The sequence below is a fragment of the Kwoniella botswanensis genome, chromosome 1 (genome assembly GCF_036426115.1).
Source record: "Kwoniella botswanensis chromosome 1, complete sequence".
In the NCBI taxonomy this organism is placed as follows: domain Eukaryota; kingdom Fungi; phylum Basidiomycota; class Tremellomycetes; order Tremellales; family Cryptococcaceae; genus Kwoniella; species Kwoniella botswanensis.
The window spans coordinates 3,682,792-3,707,036 of record NC_088599.1 but is presented as its reverse complement, the minus strand read 5'-3'; the positions used below and the strand labels follow the sequence as shown (position 1 = coordinate 3,707,036).

The following is a 24,245-nucleotide window of genomic DNA, read 5'->3' as shown; positions in this document are numbered from 1 at the left end:
CAACAACCACAGCACTCTAGTCGAAGAGCATGCATGAACACTACCATATAATATATACATTCCCATATCTAACCCTTGGACCATCCATACTATACGAGTCTATTGAGCAACGTGCCAATCTAACTTATCAGCCCATTTCTTATCCTTCAAGGTCAATAATACTTCTGCTACATCCTTAGCACCGTTACCACTTAGACAGCTATGAGAGAACAGTACATCAGCAAGTGATCATGTCAGGGCAGAGAGAGGGGAACAGTGGAAAGAAGCAATGACGATACGGGGCGGACGGGGGCGAAGGAGAGGATGAGAGTGAGACGAAGAAGAAGATGAAGGCGGGAAAGTAAAGCGTCGAATACTCACATAACAACATCCTTGTCCTTCGGTAACGTTTTAGCCAGCTGCATACCACCCCAAAGACCGTGACTAGATTCCAAAGCAGGGATGATACCTTCGAGTTGAGTCACCATCTTGAAAGCTTTCAAAGCTTGAGTATCATCAGCGACGATATATTCAGCTCGACCGGTGTATTTCAAGTGGGAATGTTCAGGTCCAACAGAGTTGTAATCGAGACCTAACAGCTCAACATGAGTCATCCATGCCATATTTTGCAAAAGCAAGTGTATGACTCACCAGCACTGATACTATGTGTAGGTACCAATTGGCCTTCTTTACTTTGAATGATATATGAAGAAGCACCGTGGACCACACCGATCACTCCCTTGGTAAGTGTAGCAGAGTGTAAGTCGGTATCCACACCTATCGTGGTAAGGCGCGTTAGTCAAATGTCTTGTGTTACTTCAATAAGCTTGAGAAGGCTGTATGACGGTGGTAATACTCACCATGACCACCAGCCTCAACACCAACCAATCTAACGCTCTCATCCCCAATGAAATCATAGAAAGTACCAATAGCGTTCGATCCACCTCCAACACAAGCTACCACGGCATCAGGCAATTTACCAGCTTGCTCTTGCATTTGCGACTTGATCTCTCTTCCAATCACTCTCTGGAAGTCTCTCACGATGGTAGGGAAAGGATGAGGACCTATAGCTGAACCAATGAGGTAATGGGTATCTTCAAGTCGGGTGACCCATTCTCTCATAGCTTCGTTAACTGCATCTTTCAATGTTTGTGATCCGGCCGTGACGGGGATAACCTATAGATCCGCGCATGGATATTAGCAACGACCACAGGAGCCACACCATTGATGATTCCGCTCAGAAAGGGATTTGACTCACATTACCACCCAACATCTTGATTCTAAACACGTTCAACTCCTGTCTCCTCACATCCTCTGCTCCCATGTAAATATCACATTGCAAACCGAATTTGGCGCAGACAGTAGCAGTAGCCACACCATGTTGACCCGCACCAGTCTCAGCTATAATTCGAGTTTTACCCAATCTTTTCGCGAGAAGGATCTATAGCATGAAGGGATAAGCTATTCTGTCATCAGTAGTAACGGAAGCCGACATACCTGACCAACAGCATTGTTGATCTTGTGCGATCCAGTATGATTCAAATCTTCTCGTCTACTCAACAATGAATGATCAGCCTCCACGCCGTCTCTGAAAGATAAGATCGATCAACGTTCGTAACCCACTTTAACCAAATTTTAGCACCTCCCATCTCTTCAGTCAACCTCTCAGCATAATACAACTGCGAAGGTCTATTGATATATCCAAACATATCTTCAAATTCTTTCCAAAACTTGGGATCTTTGATCGCTTCCGCATGAGCAGCTTCCAATTCACTTAAACAATCAACCAACGATTCCGGTACGTAGGCACCACCGAAAAGACCAAATCGAGAAGGTAATTTTCCAGGTTGGTCAACTTGTAATTCAGGTTTGGCAACTTCTCCTTCAGGTATAGGTAATACAGGTTCAACCTTTGTTTCTCCTTCCTCATTGGCATTGCCGTTTTGTGCGATACCGTTTTTCCTACCTAATGGAGGAGGGTTCTGACCATGTAGTGTGATTTCCCTACAGAAGTATTCGACTTCTTTACTGGCTTTTTCGATATCGGGATTATCCAATACCAATTTGATGATTTTTGAACCGACTACCACGGCATCTGATCCAGCAGAAGTAACGAATTCGAAATGCGTTCGATTGTCTACTCCGAATCCTACCGCTAATGGTACGGGTGTGAATGCCCTGATCCTAGCTACCAGTTCGGGAAGAGACGCTGAGATGGCTACTCCGGCTGAGGAACCTGTAACACCCATCTACATAATTTATCAAACAGTCAGCTATAACAGTTTCACAGGTTGCTACGGGATATACGGGATGTGTGCCATACCTTGGAAACAACATAGATGAATGAATCGGCGATAGAGGTCAAGAATTTCACTCGGTCGATACTCGTGGAAGGAGCAATGAGGGGAACGTATGACATGCTAGTGAAAACGGACCATCAGCTGCTGATCAGGTAAACATGAACAGTCGAGCAGCTCACCTGTGTTCTTGACATATATTCCTGAACTTGATAGCTTCCTCCGGTGGAAGATCCACAATGATGTAACCATTCGCACCTGCTTCTCTGGCATCTTTCACAGCTAATTCTTCGCCGTAAGCAATAAGGGGGTTGTAGTAGCCTGTTTCGCCCAAAGTATCAGTATACACGTTACCGTACGTTGCTTGGCAGTAGAGTCGCACACACCCATGAAAATGACTGGAACCTTTAATCCTAACTTCCTAGCTTGTCTAACGTATTCCAAACAATCAGAGTAGTGAACATTGTTTTCGATCGCGATCTATCATACAGACAACAATATATCAGTCAGCTAAAACACTCTGGATCAAGATAATTCCTAGATTTTCTACCGATGTCACGCAAGACCATTCATCTAACCGTCTACTACCCTGCAATATGACAATCGACGAGGTCACTCACAGTGTTAGCTCTCTGGATAGTTGGTCCATCCGCAATGGGATCACTGAACGGTACACCCAATTCAATTATATCCGCTCCTCCAGCTTCCAAAGCCATCATGAGTGGTACGGTGGCATCTCGAGTTGGGAATCCTGCAGTCAGGAAAGTGACGAATGCACTGGTTAGAAAAAAGATAGATAAGGATCAGCTATGTCATCTCTTTCTAATCATGTAGTCTCATGAACATACGGTTGATCCTAATTCATTAAGGCAATCGCATATATCAATATCAATCAAACAGTCTGTACTCTATCAGTTATGAGATGCGGTGACTCACCTGTTCTTTCTTCTCTGCGAATACTCTTTTCAGATGCTCAGACATCTTTTAACGGTTTGTAGTATCTGATATGGGTAATAAGGGATGTATGAAGGGGATATACAAGCTGAGTGAGTGAGTATATCGATAAGATGTAGTTGACTTTCAGACCTTTTTTCCAATCGAGTAGATGAGATCGAGTCCACGGACGATTGACCGGCGATGGACGGGCAATCACCAACGCAACGGTGCACGAGTCATCGCTTAAAGGGGTAGCACAAATACACAAATACATTCCACATCATACTACTCGTACTGGTACTGTATGCGATTTCCATCCGACGTGATGCTATTGAGTAGCTCGAGATTGTATGTATGCATGAAAAGTCAAAATAGTGCATGCTATAAAACGATGTTGATATGTACAACTCAACTTGATACGTAAGATAGATTTTTACAACTTTGATCTTTTTCCATTGAGTGATTGGTGTACTGTACAAGTATGATCTAGGTGAATGTTTCCTCGTTGGAGAGGATGCCTGATTCATCTCACCCAGCATTGTTGGGATCCAATTCAGGTTCAATTTTGGCATCCCGTTCATCCATATTCTCATCCTCGTCAATCGGATTATAATCATACCCAACAGATCCAGCATTTATATCCATTTTCATGTTATTACCGTTAGTAGTTGGAAAGTGTTGTCGATTCGGTAGTGGGGTATAATCATCATGAGCTGCCCAATTGATATATTCGAATCCTGGTGTACCTCCTACATGTTCAGGTAGATTCGATTGACTGAGTTGAGATAGGTATTGAGCGTTTACTTGATTTTGAATTTGATCTGAGTCTGATCCTATGTTCTGATTGTTCCCAGCGGCAGATGGGAAATGACTCTCGATCCCTTGTGAGAGCGAACTACCAACTTGCGGTGATAAGCCAATGGTGGATCCTTGGAGATGCATGAATGATGCGTCCACAGCCGATTTGGGTGTATTACCTGCGTTGATCTCCGTCGGTTGAGATAACATAGGGAAACCCGATGTAGCTCCATAGTAAGGCTCGGAGCCGAAAATTGAGTTGTTGACATCATAGCTGGGGTCATGATAGGTATTGGTTGGGGATTGCGCCGGCTGTTGGAAGTTGGTAGAGGATGGGTTGGATGACACAGGCATTTGCCATGGTTTAGGACGACTCGGAAGGGTGGAAGTGGAAGGGGGTAATGGCTAGCATGTAACATATTATGTCAGTCAGCTTTCCAAGCAAGAAAGGGATATAGCTCACGTTCAACTCATCAGGTATGTCTTTCCCCTGCAATTCCCCAGCTTTGCCTTCCTTAATCAATTCACACAACTTATCAAAAGTCAAACCTGTTTGTCCTTCTGTTCCCTTCGTTTCCATCATTCTCATCGCTTCTGTCAGATGATCCATCCTTGAAGTACCGGGAGGTCGAGCCTGAGTCTCATTTTGGGTTTCGGAAGGAGGTGAAGACGTTTTCGGCAGAGCTTGAGAAGGTCGATGAACGTATGAGGTGTAGGTTGAGAATGGGATGGAGATGTGCTTGATTCTACGTCGGAGGAAGCGAAAGTCAGTATGTGCGAAGTTATTAGGATGGGTACGTTGTGAGATCGAGGGTGAGGGGAAGAGAGAGAGAGGAAATATTATTCATCAACCGAACTTACCTAGTAGTAAAGTAGAACCACTGTGCTTCTGCTATTGTTTTATCAATCAATCCTGGTGACATCTTTTTTCCTTTGATAGCGTCGAATACAGTCGGTAAACCAGCCTATTACATCGTAGTCAGACATCGCCGACCATGAACTCTGAGATGACAGCATCTCAGTACTCACATTGAACGTTGGATCTTCGGTAAATTTGTAATCCTCAAATTCTTTGAATACTTCTTTGAGCTGAGCATCGTCATGCTGTACCGGAGCCGAGGAAGGAGCGGTACCGGTCGAAGGGGTCGAAGTATTTGTGGGCGACTGCCTCTTAGTAGGTGGGAAAGGCGGTGGTAGCATTGACATCTTGGTGATACTTCTTCATGAGATGGGGAAGGATGAAGATGAGATAGCTTGACCCGTGATTCTGTTATGTCCTATATCCTCCGCACTCCGATGATATTCTCCCTTGGCAATCAAGTGATCTTCCCCTCCCCACCTCGCTTGAATGCCAGGTAAACAGGCCCCAGAATATTATCTATCGATCTAGCGTTTGTAGTATTCTTTTATCCACTTCGATATATCTGTAAGCGAGGTTTACGTTCCAGAGGATGGAGTTGAACAAGCGAGCTCGTCCAATATATCGCTACCCAAAGGACCCCCTTCTGATGTTATGGTTGTTGTTGTTGGCCAGTGAAAGTCACTTTGATCGGTATCCTGCCCCGTGTTACAAGAGCATGTAGGTGGTTACGTTGGAGCGAGAGGCGAAAAGACGTAGCTATATATGGTGTGTCAATGAAATAGTCATTAGTCATTCCACCCATCTTACAGGAAGACACAAGGCAATGCTGAATCAACTTGTGGTAGTACGTGCACCGAAAGATCGACTTTCGGACGCAAATTAGATTGGAATGCGTCGAAAAGTGGAGGCAAGTTACAATTCCAGTTGTAAGCAGTACTGGTGAGTGCTATGCAAGATGAGCGTCGTCTTCCTTGTCTTCACAGCTTTCAGATATGGGTGAGTCTTCCTGTCTATGTATCACATGCACTTTGAGCATCTGTAGAATTGCTGTCTGCAGTGCACAATCCGGTGTGCTATCGATCTACTCTGCAATTACTTTCCCTGCTCAAGATTCCATGGATGTGAACGCACTGGACAAACACGTGGAATGAGCATCTTCCAGCCACGTGCGGGAGAGTGACGATCATCTCATGGGCTGATGGATGATTACCTAATTCGGCGAGTTTTGTAACCCATTACGCTATCTACCCTGACACTCACCAATCCACCTCTAAGGTTTTCCCCCTACGTCTGAATTGTTTGTTCTTTCAGGCACATCCCGATCCGACTGTTCAATCTTGTTTTTTTACTTTGTTCGGACAACAACAACAAAAGAGAAAATACGATTGATTATCTGGTACTGAGGATGGCCGCATAGTGAGATTTCATAGGAGAGAGTCAGGATGAGGAATGTCGCTTGTGAATAGCGGTAGATTAGAGGGGCTTAAGCATGTGGCTAAACACCCGCATACCATTGGACCTGATTTGGGTATTACTCATAATTTCCTTCAAAATATGTGGAGTATCGTTACTATACAGTACAAATGCAAAATTATTGATAAGTTCCAATACATTGCTGAGCGAATCAATTGATTTGATCTTGCTACCATCATCGTCTGCTTTTCAACTGTCCCGACGATTGCTTCGCTCAACAGATATAACCCGCTGGACGGTATTATTCCCACCCCTTGTTCTTCTCGTTTCACCTTCGCACTATAGATCAACTTAATTGGATTTCGGAACTATTGTGACAAAGTAGAACCGATACTTTACCATATGGATCAGAAGATGATATCAATCTAAGACTGTGAGTACCCACTTTCTGCCTTGATACAAGAGCCGGAGGGCGGATCAAAGTGATCCAAGCTCAGATAGAGTATGTTTGGGATGGGATAGGATGATCCGTGCGGAATGACAAATGGATAGGATGATGGTACCTTTCCTCCAAGCTTGATGGGAGATGGAGATATGTTTTAGGTTACTGGACAATTTCCTTTCCCCTGGAACATGATAATGACATCGAAACAAGGAAAAAGAGGAATGAGCGCTACTGTCTACGTGCACGCGATCCCGTTCATGAATGGTGTAGTCCACATGTTGATATGCTGATCGTTGCATGCTTAGGTTATACAGCATACTGGAGATCTTCACTTCAGCATTTCACTCTACCTCATTCTAGCGAGAATATCGAGACGATATACCCATTAGAGATATTTGAGGGATTCGCTATTTCGTCAAGAGCATATCTTGTGATCTACTAATTGATGAAATCACCTCACGCCCTCATCTCATTCGATCCCACCAACCATCAACAATCTCGTTAAACTTCAAAGTTCAATCTCCTTCTTCCCTCTCTCCCTGGCCCGAAATCAAGATCATCAATCAATTTCATCTTAGTGCAACTGGATGGGGATCTGTGAGACGCTATCTCACTTCAAGCGATCTGTGAGCTTCAACTAGCAAATTCGGTATACAAGGTCCTAGCGACCATTATCCGTTTTTGTCTCGGTCAGCGAGAATCAACCATTGCTTCGTTGACAAGGTACAACTAAAATAATCAGCCTAAGAAAGAGGACATAGTAACCTGGACTAAGAGAGATATATTAAATATCAGAATCGAGAACTTCAAACCACAAGGGGGTCGAACGATTCGAAACCTCTTCCCCAACTATCTCCCTACCCTATACAACGCACCACTTCAACATGTCTGCTGGAGTATATACGACACCTCGAGAGAGGATGTTTATAGCTAAGATGGAGCTGTTAGAAGCTGAACAAGAAGAGAGGGCGAAATACAAGTTGGACAAGAGAGAAAGTAGGAGGAGAGTCAAGAACTCTAAGGCTGAAGAACCTGTGGTGAGAGCAGTTTCGCGGTGTAGTCAACCAAACACGAGATCACTGACTTTGATGGATTTATCAGGCTTCATCTTCACGTTCTGTCTCTGGCACTCTACCTTCATCAATCTTGCGTAAATCTGCTACTCTCCCACCTCCATCATCATATCAGCCGCCTGCGCCTTCTTCACCGCGATTCACCCAGAAACCCATCGTCCCATCCTCCTCCGCCCCATGCCTGCCTCTTCCTCCTGCACCAATCATCTCCCAGAATACGGATTTTGGTCCTCCCATTCAACTTCCTTCTCCCGCTACTGCCAGCACTAATGGCGTAAGAAGACGAAGTAGCCGAGTCCGATTCTCCGATCAACAGCTCCAACCTACCCCAAATCTCAATCAGACATTATTCGTCTCTCGATCTACCTCATTGAAGGGTCTAAGGAGGGAATCGTCAATTGACGGTTTACGTCAGGATCTCATGCAAGCTTCAAGCTCACTTAATGGACATCGTCGACCTTCGATGAATAGTCCTGGCAGGAGTAATTCGCTTGGTGGTAAGAGATCTTCAATGACATCTAATCGATCTTCCATCAATTCCGATCCGTTCAATTGGACAACATCGTCTTTCGGTTCTCGTTCTGGGTCGGATGTGGATATTACCTCTGAAATTGATATAGGATCTAGAAAACAAAGTTTAGCAAATACGTTCGAAGTGGATTTGAATCTTGATCAATTAGAGGACGAGTTTGGGTTGGAGATGAGAGACGAATTAGGATTCAAACCTCAGATGTTACCTTATCCGAAGATATCCAAGAGATTATCAAGGCTAAGCTTAGAATCTACCAACTCAAGTGTGTGGTCAAGTCAGGATCATGTGACTAATCTCAGCACGATCAAAAATCAAGATATAAAGCCCATCTATTCTGATTCTGTCGATTCACCATCGGTCAATTCTACTTTGAAAGAAACTTTGGAAAGATCTTCTCTAGATTCGATTGGATCACAGAATGTAAACATTGATGGACAATTGAGACAATCGAGTCAGTTCTCGCTAGAAGCTAGGATTATCAGCTCTGGTGCGGTCTCGAGAAAATCAAGTTATGCACCTTCCTCATCGATGGTATCGATGGTAGAAAATGGTAATACTAGTACCCCTTCTTCCTTGAGATCATCAGCTTCTGAGAATGAACAATCGTCCGGAATCAAAACATCGATATCATTTCAACTCCCCTCTACGGCGAATGCTCTGGCATATTCAAGTTTGTTACCTACCCGGAGAAAGCTGAGCGGAGCGATAGATGGACACATCCCACGCATAAACAGAGGTGGATGGGAAGATCCAGAACTTGGTCTCTCACCTCGATCGGGTCCTATAAGGGTATCAGGTAGTCTGTCGACTGTGTCGAGGAGATGTACCAAGCTGGCTGAGGAGGTACTACCACAACCCGAGGTGGAGCAGGAACAAGTTGATTTAGCACCAGAATTAGGCGCAAAGATGGAAGATGAACACAAGCAAGAGGTTATTTCGGAAACATCACATCAAGAAGAAATGGATTTTACAGAATATCAGAACGGGCAGAGCGATGCGACGATTACGCCAACCAAAGGTCATACTCGATCAGAATCAACTCTCAGCGCTATAATGGCTTTCCCCATTCCACCCGATAGGATAATAGAGAACGTTACAGTCCAAGTTGATACTATAGTTGAGCAGGAGATTGTATCTCAAGTGAACCAATTGGCAGGAGAAAAAGTGATTGAAATAGCACTGAACTCAGAAATTACCGTCCCTGCTGCTATTGAGCCCTCCGAGTTACAAAGTGGTGTCGACGAGCAATTGGTAATCTCCCTCAATTCACCTTTTGTCGAAATTCCAAGCACCGACATCGCTACTTTACCTTCAGTGTTACAAATTGATTTCCCACATGTTGACGCTGAACTCACACGATCCACAGTAACTCCCAGACTTGAGACTTGTCCATCCAGTCCTGAGCTTGAGGATATCCTAAGGACAGTCACTCGACCTAGACGAGCCAGAAGATCCGTCAGAGCAGATGACTTGAACGACACCGAGACCGAGGAGAGTGATCTAGGTGAGTCATTCAGCTCATTACATGCTAGACGTTCAGTTGATTGATAATGTATCTTGCATAGACATCGCCTCTCCACTTGTCAAAGTCGCTCTCAGCTCTCATATCCTCTCACCTAAATCACGTCTTCTCTCTGCGTCATCCTCATCTTCACCTATATCTCGACCAGGGTCAATCCGCTCAGTCAGCGCGAATAGCATCAGCACCCTATCCTCCCTCCGAAGTGGATTAGGTTTAACTTCGGGAAGAGGATGGAGTGGAAGTGAATCAGAGGAAGAAGATTGGATCTCCACCGTTCGACATATAAGGGAACGTAAATCGCTTACACCTCAGAAGCAGAATAGAAGGAAATCTGAGGGATTGACAATCCAAGTGGAACATGACATCGTTACACCAACTCAGATTAAGAGATTATCAACATGTTCAACTACATCGACAAATTCGAACAATAGGAATAAAAGTACAAACAGGTATTCTCAATTATCCGAAATTTCAACTATCACCACAACAACTACAACGTCAACGGCAACGACCGAATCCCATTTGCCTATCACACCATTATCGCTCGAAATGTTAACTCCCAGTACAGTCGGGTTATTGACCAGGACCAACTCCAATGCATCGTCCACCTCCTCGAGTCAGAATAACAAAATTGGTAATTTTCCTTGGGGATTATCTTCCCCTCCAGATTCACCTATTAGAGGATTATTCGTCAATAACTTATCGCCCACAAAGGAATTCTTCACTTCTTTTAGAGATACTTCCAGAGGGAAGAAGGGAAAGAGGCAAATGCCAATGCCTACTAGAGAAGACATGTTGGAAGACTGGGGAGAGCCTGAGATACTTATTGATCAACTTGAAGGATTACCAGAGTCTGATATTGAAGAGAGATCACTCAGGGGATCAATATCGACGTTGAGTCTTAAGAGTGATATTAGTGTTTTGGCAGAGAGGTACGGTGGTATAGAAAGTAGGAGATCGACTATCAAGTTGAGCTCGTATCAGAAGGAGGAGAAGAGATCGCAAAGTCCAGATATGTGGATGAATGTGGAGGGAGAGAAGAGTTTAATGGATGAGGAGATGCCTGAGATTTGAAATTTCATGTAGAAAATAGAAAGTAGAAAGTAAGAAATAGACCTTTTGGGGTTATTTGTCGGTTGTGATTGCATGAATTGTTCTTTAGTTGTAAGAATGCATTATTACTATAATCTTGATTATTTGACCAGGACATGACATGTCTCCGTGTCTGGAGTATCGGTGAATGAAAGAATCCAATGAACGAACGATGGACTCGAAAAGTGGAGGAACATTACTCATATTCGGCCGACTGGTCAGGATACCTGCGTCATACTCGTAGATATATGTGTGACTGCCACCCAACCTCCATAAAATATATAAGAAAGATCATTCTCGAGTTACAGAACTTCCTCTTTCTTACCAGCAAGTGAACGCACTCATACCATCTGCATTCTTATCCAACCTCATCAAAAAGGAAATCATCCACTTACTAGAAACAAATGTCAACGACAACGGAAATTCCCGCTGCTTCGTGTCTACCCGAACAACTCCAACCTCAACCTGATTCTACACCATCTACATCAGATGTACGACCCACTTCATCCGTATTCGCTCGTAATGAAGAAACACCAATCCACAACGTACCCATGAGAGTGATACGTCGACCATTACCTAGTGAATTAGACGAAGCAAAGGTACAGACGTTCATGGATGAAATGAAGGTAAGTGATGGTCATTCGTCTCTTCAGCTTTCGGGCTTTTTCACAAAAGGCATTGCTAATGTTGTATCGTATTGTTTGACGTTGACTTGGTAGGCAGGAGATACTTTTACACCTATCGAGATTATCAAAGTGAAATCACCCTTAAAGACCAACCCAACCGGTCCACCAGAGACATTCTACTTCGCAATGGGTGGTTGTCATCGATACGAAGCTACCAAGCGATTGGGATTGGAAACTATCAGAGCGAAGATCATCGAGGTGCCCGCTAGTCAGATGAGGATTTATCTAGGTGCGGGATCACCATTCTAGAACTTCCAAATGTATCAGGCCCGGTTAGACATTATAGACTGTTAGACCAATATAGATATTATGGAAGTCGACAAGGCTTATTTCCTAAAATCGTTGTATTAGTATAAGAGTATAGAGTGTCTTTTGGATTTTGAAATGCATAGTGTAAAGATCATCTACAATAACATGACACCTACTATACACTATAGAAGATGCTTGTTTCAAAATCGATCATTGATGGTCATTCTATCTCATTCCTCATTACACGATCTGTTTACCCATCCTAGATCTTCTGGCCATCTTCTCTCTATCAAGTTTCTCATACTCCTCAAAAAAGCCTTTGGTAGCTTCCCTAATTTCGTCCTTCGATTCCAATCTTATCCCTTTGTACTGCTGATTCAGAATCAGCTCGACAGCACATGAATAACCATGTTTGAACTGTTCGTAGAGTTTCCCTTGATGAGGTCGAGGGTAGTAGAGCTCTTGAGTGTAGATGAGGGTTGAAAGTCTCTTGGATGCTTCGAGGAGGGTATTGGAGGAATATATACCCGTTGTGGGACTTGTTTGATTGGATGCGGATGAGGTCGAGGATTGGATGAGGTGAGGGACGAGCCAGCGTTGACACTGTGGGTAGGGGTCAGCAATGGTGGGTCAAGGGACAGACGAGTACGAGATCAGTGATAGGAGAGCATCATGTAAGGAGAGATGGAGGGAGGGAGAGGGAGAGGGATGACGCGGGATGAAGAGGAAGAGAGACGGATGTATGGACTGATAAGAGGAGGAGGGAGGATATACTTGTACTAACCTGATTGAAATCCAATACCCAAAATGTTACTTCCTCTTCCCTCCCATCGTTACCGCCGCCACCAAGTACAAGTTCTATATCTCTACAATTTATACCGCCTAGCCAATGTAGACTCGCCAGTAATCGTCCCATACTACTCGAAACATCTTTGATATCTGGTAAACCCCAACCACATCTCTTGTGAAGAGTAGAAGATAGCCTGTTATATCGAGCGATATCGAGTGGTGGATCAGTTTTGATACCCGGTTGGATCTGTTCTGTCCTAGGTGGTATATCTTCTCTTCCGAGATATAGTCGTAATAATCTGATTTGCATATCTTCTCCATTCTGGTTCCGGTTTTGATTTAGGAGATCTACAGATCAGAATAAGACTTTGTAGGTGTCTACTATCCTTGTGTTGAGAGGTGGAATGAGGGACATGGAGAATACCGGTAAATCAAAGTCACCAGGAAGGTTGGATATCTGAGTCACTCCGGGTTGGATGGGTGAAGATGAGCGATCGAGTAGGATGGATGGTTCGTTGAGGTATGAGGGTTTGTAATACTCGATTGGCTTAGGTACCCTAAAACCTACTTGTATGGGAGGGAGGGAATGGTGTATATCATCATAACTGAAGAAAGACATGCCAGTGTAATGTTTAATCAGTCAGTCAACCTGACTTGCCCAACCAAATTCAGCAGACACTCACATTCTGAACTCCTCTTGCAACTTAGATCCATGCTCCCGCTCTTTGACCATTTTATATACCACATCATCGGAAGCGTCGGGGTAAACGTATATACGTCCGAAAGTACCTACCGTTATATACTGTAGACTTGATCTTGGTCTATCTGGATGATCAGAGGTATTCCAGACAGCTTTGTAGGTTATAGACATCTTCGTTCTCTTTTGGTTCGCTAAAGAATCTTGATTTGCGTATAAGATGGTCTATCCTCTGTTGAACGAGTTGATACACGACAAGAAGAGAAGAGAAGAAGAGAATTAAGGTTGAAGTTCGAATGCGATGTTTGTCTTTGGATTCGTACTCTTGTTATCATCTGTGCACAATAGAAACACAAAGTACCATGTGGGACGGCACTGACAGGAATGAGTACCATTCTCAACAGTATGATATATGCATACATCGTACGTACTCTATAACATTTTCATCCTACTCAACTTCACATATCATGACGGCGTCTTTTCCCATCTTCTCCGTATGAATAGTCTTGAGTGCTGGTAACCCCACATCTTCGCCCTGTATCATCATCAAACACATCAATATACCATGTTCATGTATATTTTGGAAAGACTGCGGGCTCACCTCTGGCACCACCCCTACACCTTCACCTATGAACATAGGTGCTACAGTCACAACCACACTATCGACTAGCTTACTACCGTCATCTCTCTTGGGACGATGAAGAAACGTGGATAATATCCTTGATCCACCTTCTATCATTACTGATCGCAATCCTAAAGACGTCAATATGGAAGGTAAGGACGAAGGTGGTATATGACCTACGACACAATTTCCTATCAGGTAAACCTCTTTGCTACGATATCTGCTGGCGATTTGTGGAGATATAGGACATACCTCTATCATCTAGCTTGACAAGAACGACTCTGGCACCTGCCCCTTCCACTTCTCTCACTCGTTCGGTAGGCACGTTCTCACCGCATATGATCCACGGTTGCCGTATTGTCTTCCCCCTCTGATCAGGCTTGGTATTCCATTCGTTTAATATCCGAGATGTGATGGGGAATCGAAGTTTGGGGTCTAGTATTAGAGGTTGAGGCGGTGGGAGATTGAGTGAGGGTGGTAAGAGGTTTGCTATAAAATCGCATATTCAGATAAATCTTCTCAGCTAAGTTCAGCTTAAGTGTGTGTAAACGCGCATAACATACCTTGTAATCTTGGATTATCCAATATCAACGTATTGACGCCTATCAATATAGCATCGTGCATGGACCTCATCCTATGCATCCATACCACACATGACATTCAGCTATGAATGCCCAGCTCATGAGGTTGATTGAGCTGATACTAACCAATGAGTCATGAGCATGCTTTCTGGACCACTCAGAATGACCCTCTGACCACCCGGTCCAGCGATCTTGCTATCGAGTGACTGGGCCCATGTCAAGGTTATATGGGGTCGGGAGGTGGTAGCTGAGCTTGTGAATAGGTTATCTACCAGGAATTGGGGTATCTGGCTCATTCTTTATGGGTAATCTATGCGATATCATTGGAATGCTAGCTATATGATCTCGTTGAGTCTCATCTCATACTCAACCCTTCGAGACATTCTTGATTTGCTGTTTCCGTTTCCGTCGGAAGCAGGTGACCAGTCGGACTGCATCGCATCCTCTTCCTCTTTTCACTTGGCACGCAGTTCACCCCACCCACCCACCACTCATATCCCAGCAAAAATAAATCAACATCCTCATCTCGTCTCCCTTCACTTCACCAACTGCTCTGATCCAGCAGTTCTTCCGCTCTTTGTTACTTGCTACTCCCCCTCGTCGATAACTTCAGCGTACAAGGGCTCTCATCACCTACCGAAAAAAAGTCGCAATCCACGCGACAATACGTTCCTTTACGATCAGAACTTCAGTTCCGCTCCACAATCCTCCAATCTACCTCTTTCAACGTATCTCGACGTGACTCTTTCTAGCAGTTCAGATCTTCTCATAAAAATTGATTGTTGCTCCGACACAATGAGCCTACACGTACTCCCCCATCCACCTACGACATCCCTCACGCCCAAACCCAAGTCCAAGCCCACAGCAGATACAGCATCTTCGACCACTTCTTCTCCCGACTTGAGTTCCTATGAATCTTCTGAAAATGGCGTGGAGGAACTATCCGAACCTATCATCTCAGCTGAGAAGTTGAGGCAGATCGAAAAGATGGAAAGTAATCCTGATTTCTTATGGATGACTACCGAGGAACCGCATAGAAGTAGGAGGATGGCTATTCTCAAGGCTCATCCCGAGGTGGGTTTTCTGATAATTGTTCAACCCAAAAAAACGCATCATCGTTTCTATCGTCATAGACACTGATTCCTGATGTTGGTTTGACCTTGTGTACAGGTCCGTAAATTGATGGGTCCAACACTGACCACACCACCCATCGTCTTCCTCGTACTCACCATTCAATTCACAGCCGCCTACCTCTTACGTTCCCATCATCCTTTCTCTATCCCATTCATCCTTACCGCATATATCGTAGGAGGGACCGCCAACCAAAATACCTTTCTGTCTATCCATGAAATAACTCATAATCTCGCATTCAAATCTATCAAAGCGAACAAAATCCTAGCTATCATATCGAATTTGGCTATCGGTATACCCTACGCGATGGCTTTTAAAGGATATCATATTGAACATCACAAGTTCCTAGGTGAAGATGGGATAGACACAGATCTACCTTCGAAATTCGAAGCTATGATATTAGATAACGTAGCGGGTAAAACCTTCTTTGCAACTTTTCAAATCCTCTTCTACGCTTTGCGACCTGGATTCATCCGAAGTCAGAAACCAACGATATGGCACGGTATCAACGTATTGGCCATTCTCGCATTTGATGTTCTACTAGTCAAGAGCTGGGGATGGAACAGTTTGATATATTTGATCATGAGCTCGTTCTTCGCTGGGTCGTTGCATCCTTGCGCGGCGCATTTTATTGCGGAACATTATCTTATGAATGGACCTCTACCTACCAAGGAAGAACTGGTGAAAGATGGTCAAGGGGATAACGAAGATTGGTTAATCCAAGGGTTGGCTCAGGAAACGACAAGCTATTATGGTTGGTTGAACGTATTATGTTACAATGTGAGTTCGGAGCAATACGGTAGTACCACATTCTTCCCCCTTCTCTCCGATCTCTAATCTTTGTATTATTATTATTATTATTGCTTACTCGTGCGAATCTTACGTTGTAGGTTGGATACCATAACGAACATCACGATTTTCCTTCCGTACCATGGACCAAATTACCCGAATTACATCGAATCGCCAAGGAGTTTTACGATCCACTACCATCTCATGAATCGTGGCCCTATGTCACATGGAAGTTCATCACCGATCCCAGTATCGGTATGTGGTCGAGAGCCAAGAGGTTGAAAAAAGGTGATAAGATCGATCATTCATTCTGGACACCTTCAACCGGAACTGGGAGTAAAATACAGTCCAATAAGGAGACCATCGACGTGTTGGCGCAAGATGAAGATGAGGAAGAAATCGCTTATATGAGTGATAGCGATAAACCGAAAGATAGGAATAAGAAAGAATAGAAAACTTAGATTGATGCTGGACATTGAACCTTTTTTTCTTCTTTCTCTCTTGTGTCTTGGTGGGATGATGGATTGTCGGATACGCTCTTTTACACATATACATATACGATAGAAATGCTCATGTATGCCACGTTTAACTTGCTTCTCCGGTTCAACTTGCATAATAATTACTGCTCGGACAGCTCAGGCAAGATGAATAACCAAAATTAGGAGTTTCGATCATTAAGAATCTGACAATCAAGTGGGCTGCGAATGGTATGTAGCGTAAAAGGGCACAGCCTGTCACTGAATGCGTGAGTAGTTGTAGGCCTGTTAAAATGATTATCACTATGTGATCACTGAATAGGCTATACCAAGGTAGAGCGGCATATACATATATATAAAGAGAGATGTAAGGTCAGTTTTGATGATGATATGCTATCAACTTGGAGACCTGGGTATGATTACCAATTAATAAGAGAAGATGGCACCAATGCATAGAATGTGTTATATGTACAAACTTATACTCGGAAGACCAAATTCGGAATGAGGGATTTTGGAAGGATAAGATTGATGAAAAGGTGTTTAGTCGAAGAGACCGAAACCCTATCAAGGAAAATACGCAGTAAATATCAGTAACTACTCTTGACGGCGGTCTTGTATCTGGACAAGCTTGACTCACCATGTCATCATCGGATTCCTCCTTAGCCTCCTCCTTCTTCTCTTCGGCAGGGGCGGCCTCGTCGGCGGCACCACCAGCGGCAGCAGCGGCACCTGGGGCAGCAGCGGCGGGGGCACCACCACCACCGACGTTGGTGAGGAGTTCCTTGACGTCTTTACCGTCGAGAGCCTTGGCTAAAAGGGAAGCCCAGATAGGCTCAACTTCGACCTTGGCGGCGGTAGCGAGAGAGACGATTTTGTCACCCTACAAACCAACACACCCGATACGATCAGTCCATGCTATTCCTTCCTGTTTTGAGTGCATACTAAATGAGAGAAATAAACCCACGGTGATCTCGATACCCTCGTCAGCGAGGATAAGAGCGGCGTAGGTAGCAGCGAGTTCGGAAGACTATAGAAATAGTACCATAGTGCCAAGATACCGTCAGTCCTGCTGCTTCTTTTCTTCCCTTGCTGGTTGAATAAGGGGGCAGACTCACCATTGTTATACGTAAACCAGTTTTAAGGATTAATGATCCAGGAATACGTTTGAAGATGCTTTTGCGGTTGGAGAAGAAGTAGGACTAAGATGATGAAAGATGACTTTGAAGCATCTATGAGCAACGACCCAGTCGAGAGAGCAAGCAACATTTGCATTTGCCATGCTACCAAAAGTCAATTTGGTCAAATTTCGGTAACATGTATGAGGTGTGGCACATTCATGACGTGTAATTGCCTTATTGGTGAGAATTGTCACCAAAACCCTTATCACCTGGATTTTTCGGTGTTATCTCTCGGAGTTTCGCGAGTACGAAAATTCATCCACCACGCTACATTCTTAAAGTGCAGAGTGGAATTTACACACCATCAGTCTATGGATCGTACAGTACGGTGGTCCATACTCACTCACTCTCACTCTCTGTTGGTTGTTGATTCTACGCAAATCTTCAATCCTACAAATCACCCTTTAACCCTTCTTCTTCTTCTCCTTAACCTTCAAGTCTTAAACATCATCAAAAATGGCTCCTTCTACCAGGTCAGTACGGTCACGCTAGTAGCAACAGACGCAATATGCTGATATATGTTACTTCTATAGTGTGCCTACCGCCGAGGTGAGTTGGAGAAAATTTTAGAAAGGTCAAAGGAGGATGGCGAGGACAGATACCCAGATCCATTACCTCAACCTACACCCGACGACTCGCAATCCCCCTAGACCTTGGCTATAGATTTAATATGGGAAAAAGAGAAAGATGGATGACTGATACTCTGCTTTGATGTATAGCAAATCGCCGTCCCTGAGACTTTGCTCAAGAAGCGAAGAACCAACGAGGCCACTCGAGAGGCCAAGTTGGCTGCTGCCGCTGAGGCCCGAAAGGTGAGTTTGGTGTCTTATCTAGATTCAACAAGAGAGAAAAGGGAGAATGTGGATTTTAGATTCAGAGGAAGTTGTATGAGGATAGGAGTGGACTAGGAAATAGAAGGATCACCAATTTTTACCACACATCTCTCTCCTTCTACCCTTTTCTCATTGCATGATGCACAACACCGACGTCTGTCGGCACACGGCTAGCTTCGACAATGCTGCTCGTAATTAACCATCTTTCGGGGCTGAACAATCTTATATCGCTATCTTGTGACTGTTATCTAATATGGAAGTATATCGCTGACATTCACTTGTTATCGATGATAGGCCCAACAAGCCAAGAGAAAGGTCATCTTCAAGAGAGCCGGTGAATACGTTCACGAATACGTTCAACAAGAGAAGGAGGAGATCCGACTCAAGAGAGAGGCTAGAAAGACTGGTGACTTCTACGTTGGTGCTCAACCCAAAGTCTACTTTGTTGTCCGAATCAAGGGGTGAGTCGGACGTCTTTTAAAGGGCTATAGTGGTAGTTTGACTGATGGGGTTTTGTCTTGATGTAGTATCTCCAAAATCGCTCCTAAACCCAAGAAGATCCTTCAATTACTCCGATTACTCCAAATCAACAACGGTGTCTTCATCAGAGTAACCAAAGCTACCACTCAAATGCTCAACTTGGTCAACCCTTACATCACCTACGGTGAAGTTAACCTCAAAGCCATCCGAGAACTCGTCTACAAGAGGGGTTACGCCAAGGTTGACGGTCAACGAATCCCCATCACCGACAACTCCATCATCGAGAAGCAATTGGGTAAATACGGTATCATCTGTATCGAAGATTTGGTTCACGAGATCGCCACCTGCGGACCAAACTTCAAACAAGCCACTTCTTCCCTTTGGCCATTCAAACTTTCCAACCCTAACGGTGGATGGAGACCAAGAAAGTTCACCACTTACATCGAAGGTGGTGATACCGGAAACAGAGAACAAGCTATGTCAAAACTCGTTCACCAAATGGTATAAGTTTGGAGTCTCAGTTTATAGGTAGTAGTAGGTAGTTGTAGTTTGGGAGTTTTAGACTTTGCTTTCTTTTGGGTAGAATCTTAGTTTAGGCTCTTGACTGAGGAGGAAGTAGGATAATGAGTTTAGGGTGATGATGTTTTTTGATTTACTCTTTCTCTCGCATGTAACCCAATCCACGATCATTTTTGTGAAGCTGCACTTCACGTTGGCGTGCTGTGATGGACGGTGCTGTACTAATCGAGCGAGGACTGATTGATCAACGACCGTCTGTCATTGAGTTTAGTTGACTCTGGTTTTCTGTGGAGTGGCTACATCTTCATTGGAGATATCACACGTCGCATATCGCATATAACTCTTCGACTAACGTACATTAGTATATTGTTATATACACCAACGATCAGAATTTCGCTTTGGGTCTATCAGTCCAACCTTGTACGCCTAACAAGGTGCCACCCTCCTTCAAATCATCCCACGTCAATTCTTTTTCTTTCTCTCCCTCTCGCTCCTTCTCGCTATGGGGTGTGGAAGTAGGGATAGCTCCAGAGTAAGTTATAGCTTGAGTAAATCGTTCAGCTCGTACCTTTGGATCGGTCTGAATAGCTTGATCAGTAGAGATGACGGGTGGAGTCGACTCAGTAGCATTAGTCACAGAGGCCACGTCGATGAAAATCAAATGTAATTTATCCGAAATCGCATTAGGCCAACAACTTTTGATCCCCGAGGGAATCTTGAACAAGACATTCTCGCATGCTTGGGAGTTCTTACCGTCGAATCGGATCTTGAGGGATATTGATTCGGAGGGGACGTGAGAGAGGGAAGGACATTGTTGGCGGATTTCAGTGATGGTATCCTACGATCAACACGTGATCAATATTTAATCAGTACCAGTATCAGTCTCAATTTTCAGTATCGATTTCGGTTGTTTATCTATGCTTTTACGAGTGGGAAGAAGCAAGCGATATGTGATAATTACATGTAACGGAATTATCTGTAAGAAGATACAGTGTAGATAGGGAGTAACTCACCTCGACGGTAGGTAATATCGGTCCAATGAACGCTTCATCCTTTTTGGGTGGTAAGAACCTACATAATTTATTGAGCAGATTCTTCTCTTTCTCTTTTTTGGAATTGGAGTTGGCGCTGGGCTTGTTGCATGAGGTAGTGATAGTGGTGGAAGGTTGAGGGGAGGAAGGGAATTCCATTTCACTCAATGTAGGACTTGATGACATCCTTGTCTTATTAAAGTTTGAATATCCAGTAATCGGTTCGTTATGTATGAGTGAGCTTGTTATGAATCGGATGATAATGGAAGATGCTCGGAGTATGTGTATGAGAGTATACGAACTGTGACAGCAGCGACTTTTTTTAGTCTTTTAGTCTTTTTAATATTTCGATTCTTTGAGTGTATATGGGCATGAAGAAGAGAGGAAGTTGAAGCAACTTGTCCGTCTTGTTGTTATTTATACATGCCAGTATATATACATGCCAGTGGAGCAGCTATCAAGTACGTACACAGCATATACATCAGTGGGATGAACGGATCATGGAGTCATACAATTGTAGATGTAGAAAAGAAGACATAAGGTGTGCGTGATGAAAGGAGGATAGGGTGTAAAAGGAGGGGTGTGTTCGATACGTGTGTAGACTTCATTCACCTTTGGGGATCATTTTAGAGTTCGAGAAGGATCAAAGGATCGTCGAAGTCGTTAGCAAAATCAGTGAGTCGAGCATGTACCTTTTGTTTTCGTTTGAAACGGATTTCAGCCTCGAATACCGTTCATACATCCATAAGTTTGGAAAACCAGTTTTCATTTCACTTTGATGAAACGATAAGATATCGTAACGAGATGATACATGCACATCTTACTTACTTCCCTTGTCTGCTCTCCTTCTTTACGCAAGGCTCTCATTACATTATCATCATAGTGACACCATCCATTATACCCCACAGCAACCATTCTACGATGATCCTCCACCTCCCGTCACCGATCATCGTCGTCCCTATCCATTCTTCTGATCCAGCATTGAATGCCAGTAATGTAGTACGGAGTGTCATATCGAGTAGAAGCCATGATATCTTAATGATCGAATCTTTGTCCACTCCTACACCTCGATTCTGATCGTTCGGTTGTCGAAGATACTGATATGAGTATACGAGACTTTTCGACAAGATGATTAGGCATAATTCCATAGCTAACGTCCAATAATTTATCCAATCGAAAGCTTCCATATCAATTTCGATATGTATTTTGAGGATGTTCATCATCATCATGGTGACTATCCCAGAACCTCTGAACAGGAGCATACTCGACCCAATCACATCTAAAACCAGCCATCGGTCATTCGATCTTCTCTTCTTCTGCTTTGGTGCAGCATTTTGGGCCATACCATTAGGCTGCATATTCGCGTGGATAGTAGAGGGACCACCTAAACCCCACCCAGCTAATAGATTTTCCAAACCCGTTTCATCATTCTGATGGAACATTCTCTGTTTATTTGTCCCGAATGTATCCCAATTCTCTTTCCTCTGAAATACCTCTCCTTCGTCATATTCACTTTGAGGTGCGAATAGCGGATATCTATTGGACTGTTGTCGTGTAGGTTCCCAATCCATCGGTTCACCGTCCATTAGGGTTTCAGATAGGGGTTTATGCAACGATAGTTGACCGAATATTGGATTTACGCCGATACTCGTATATGACACTTGAGGTTGAGGTTGAGATGATGAGAGTGATAAAGATGATAGATCATGGCCGTTTTGTGTTGATGGTGGGTGGTTTGGGATGGTATCTAAGGTGACGGATACTGGTCGAACGAGTTTGATAGAGACTGGCTGTGAGATCTTGATACTCATTAATGAGTGTAGCAGAAGCTATAAGAAAAGTCAGCTTATTCAGAATCCCACGGGTCTGCCAGCTGACTTACTGCGATTTCGAGAGCGAAAGTCGCCTGAAGCAATTTAAGAAAGAAGGGAGGTGATGTCTCTTGATCTGTGATGAGACATAATATGGCGCTTCCACTGATTCTCAAAAACATTATGATCATCATATTTCGCTATAATTTCCAACCATCAATATACATTCTCATTCATTGAATTTGAATACAAGAATCACTCACCACCCATATGCCTCTCCCTTCGATCTTGGTTTTATCCCTATCCCTGACTCTCTTCAACCAATATGGATCCCAGGCTATCCATATTATGGAAAGTACATTGAAAAGCAGTAATGCGAACGGTAGATACGGGATAGTAGGTGGAGGTATGTTCAATATCGTTGTTAGTCTAGCAAGAAAATCCGATGCTATAAAGTCATTCCGTCAGCTTTCACGCCTGCGGAAGTCTCTTGGAATTAGCTGACTATCACTCACCCAGTATACCTTGGCCCAAACTTAGACCTAGACTGATCCACCACAAACCCCCTCTGATCCTCCATATCAGAATATCCCCCTTGCTCACCCTACCTATTTCCCCACCACCCGCCGGGTCGTTCCTCCTCGGCGACCTGGCTCCTCGATCCAACGCTGAGCTCCACGCCTGTACTTGAGCTCTATGATCGGATTTCCGGAGTGCATCATCAACTGCAGGTTGACAGTTCCTGCATACTGGCGGATAGCGTAAATGCAATTTCGAGAGGTAGTTTGGTAGATCAGCGTAAAGCATGGGGTAGGAAGGATCCTATAGACAGATGGTCAGTCGAGGCAGTGTTGATTATAGGAGAAGTATGACGCACGTCATCGTCTGGTAGATAGTTGGCTAGCATGTTCATGATCAATGTCTGATTTGCCAGACAACTATGACAAAACAACGAAGTCGAGGAAGATGATGATGATGAAGGAAGGTGGGATGATGAAGGTGTAGCTGAATCCATAAGTCAGCTACCAGCCGGAGGTTCATAATGGTGTTGCTCACCTCTGAGAGAGAAAGATCGTTCGTTATATGCTGAATCGTGCATTGCAGGTAAATCTGAGATCATCTGTCCTGTCTATTCATGCCACGGCCTGAACTATCAGCTGACGCACAGAGCAATTGGCTGTATAAAAGGCACATACCTCATCTTTGATATTCCAGCATCCGCATCTATCACACTGCCAATTCCATTTAGTACCTACTTCCGATATCCTGTTCTTCCCCTTTGGACTACGGTTGCTTGATTGCGGATGGGGCGGAAGGAGCAAGGGTGAGAGACAAAAGAAGCATTGGACAGGAACTGGTCGAGTGGACGAGCGGAGCAGGGGCATGATACCTTTTATATCAAGGTGACTGGCTGTTGCCTACGC

At 44.0% G+C, this 24,245-nt stretch overlaps 11 protein-coding genes across 11 annotated transcripts; 4 read left to right on the top strand and 7 right to left on the bottom strand.

Moving 5' to 3' along the window:
* Positions 1-99: 99 nt before the first annotated feature.
* L199_001414 (tryptophan synthase, beta subunit) lies at positions 100-3,257 on the bottom strand (the record flags this gene model as incomplete). The annotated part of the gene is made up of 13 exons (XM_064887169.1): positions 100-199; positions 361-571; positions 631-756; positions 840-1,155; positions 1,238-1,420; positions 1,477-1,531; positions 1,603-2,228; positions 2,303-2,399; positions 2,459-2,597; positions 2,663-2,756; positions 2,897-3,053; positions 3,125-3,132; positions 3,213-3,257. The coding sequence occupies 13 exons, from the start codon at positions 3,255-3,257 to the stop codon at positions 100-102; spliced, it is 2,157 nt and encodes a 718-aa protein (XP_064743241.1).
* Positions 3,258-3,740: 483 nt separating this feature from the next.
* Positions 3,741-5,216, bottom strand: L199_001413 (uncharacterized protein; the record flags this gene model as incomplete). Its single annotated transcript, XM_064887168.1, has 4 exons — positions 3,741-4,415; positions 4,474-4,756; positions 4,872-4,975; positions 5,040-5,216. The coding sequence occupies 4 exons, from the start codon at positions 5,214-5,216 to the stop codon at positions 3,741-3,743; spliced, it is 1,239 nt and encodes a 412-aa protein (XP_064743240.1).
* Positions 5,217-7,614: 2,398 nt separating this feature from the next.
* On the top strand, positions 7,615-10,931 carry L199_001412 (uncharacterized protein; the record flags this gene model as incomplete). The annotated part of the gene is made up of 3 exons (XM_064887167.1): positions 7,615-7,767; positions 7,832-9,839; positions 9,901-10,931. The coding sequence occupies 3 exons, from the start codon at positions 7,615-7,617 to the stop codon at positions 10,929-10,931; spliced, it is 3,192 nt and encodes a 1,063-aa protein (XP_064743239.1).
* Positions 10,932-11,353: 422 nt separating this feature from the next.
* On the top strand, positions 11,354-11,884 carry L199_001411 (uncharacterized protein; the record flags this gene model as incomplete). The annotated part of the gene is made up of 2 exons (XM_064887166.1): positions 11,354-11,575; positions 11,669-11,884. 2 exons carry the CDS (start codon positions 11,354-11,356, stop codon positions 11,882-11,884), a joined length of 438 nt encoding a protein of 145 aa, XP_064743238.1.
* Positions 11,885-12,124: 240 nt separating this feature from the next.
* On the bottom strand, positions 12,125-13,544 carry L199_001410 (uncharacterized protein; the record flags this gene model as incomplete). Its single annotated transcript, XM_064887165.1, has 4 exons — positions 12,125-12,487; positions 12,669-13,021; positions 13,115-13,278; positions 13,357-13,544. The coding sequence occupies 4 exons, from the start codon at positions 13,542-13,544 to the stop codon at positions 12,125-12,127; spliced, it is 1,068 nt and encodes a 355-aa protein (XP_064743237.1).
* Positions 13,545-13,818: 274 nt separating this feature from the next.
* On the bottom strand, positions 13,819-14,869 carry L199_001409 (uncharacterized protein; the record flags this gene model as incomplete). The annotated part of the gene is made up of 5 exons (XM_064887164.1): positions 13,819-13,905; positions 13,972-14,168; positions 14,245-14,481; positions 14,556-14,626; positions 14,700-14,869. 5 exons carry the CDS (start codon positions 14,867-14,869, stop codon positions 13,819-13,821), a joined length of 762 nt encoding a protein of 253 aa, XP_064743236.1.
* A 499-nt stretch (positions 14,870-15,368) lies between these two features.
* On the top strand, positions 15,369-16,945 carry L199_001408 (uncharacterized protein; the record flags this gene model as incomplete). Its single annotated transcript, XM_064887163.1, has 3 exons — positions 15,369-15,647; positions 15,744-16,484; positions 16,595-16,945. 3 exons carry the CDS (start codon positions 15,369-15,371, stop codon positions 16,943-16,945), a joined length of 1,371 nt encoding a protein of 456 aa, XP_064743235.1.
* Positions 16,946-17,509: 564 nt separating this feature from the next.
* Positions 17,510-18,087, bottom strand: L199_001407 (60S acidic ribosomal protein P1; the record flags this gene model as incomplete). Its single annotated transcript, XM_064887162.1, has 4 exons — positions 17,510-17,530; positions 17,607-17,849; positions 17,934-17,996; positions 18,085-18,087. The coding sequence occupies 4 exons, from the start codon at positions 18,085-18,087 to the stop codon at positions 17,510-17,512; spliced, it is 330 nt and encodes a 109-aa protein (XP_064743234.1).
* Positions 18,088-18,603: 516 nt separating this feature from the next.
* L199_001406 (uncharacterized protein) lies at positions 18,604-19,967 on the top strand (the record flags this gene model as incomplete). The annotated part of the gene is made up of 5 exons (XM_064887161.1): positions 18,604-18,620; positions 18,681-18,696; positions 18,867-18,959; positions 19,275-19,441; positions 19,508-19,967. The coding sequence occupies 5 exons, from the start codon at positions 18,604-18,606 to the stop codon at positions 19,965-19,967; spliced, it is 753 nt and encodes a 250-aa protein (XP_064743233.1).
* Positions 19,968-20,364: 397 nt separating this feature from the next.
* On the bottom strand, positions 20,365-21,196 carry L199_001405 (uncharacterized protein; the record flags this gene model as incomplete). The annotated part of the gene is made up of 2 exons (XM_064887160.1): positions 20,365-20,817; positions 20,993-21,196. 2 exons carry the CDS (start codon positions 21,194-21,196, stop codon positions 20,365-20,367), a joined length of 657 nt encoding a protein of 218 aa, XP_064743232.1.
* Positions 21,197-21,876: 680 nt separating this feature from the next.
* On the bottom strand, positions 21,877-24,206 carry L199_001404 (uncharacterized protein; the record flags this gene model as incomplete). The annotated part of the gene is made up of 7 exons (XM_064887159.1): positions 21,877-22,839; positions 22,893-23,021; positions 23,085-23,269; positions 23,337-23,643; positions 23,699-23,826; positions 23,878-23,950; positions 24,018-24,206. The coding sequence occupies 7 exons, from the start codon at positions 24,204-24,206 to the stop codon at positions 21,877-21,879; spliced, it is 1,974 nt and encodes a 657-aa protein (XP_064743231.1).
* Positions 24,207-24,245: the final 39 nt, after the last annotated feature.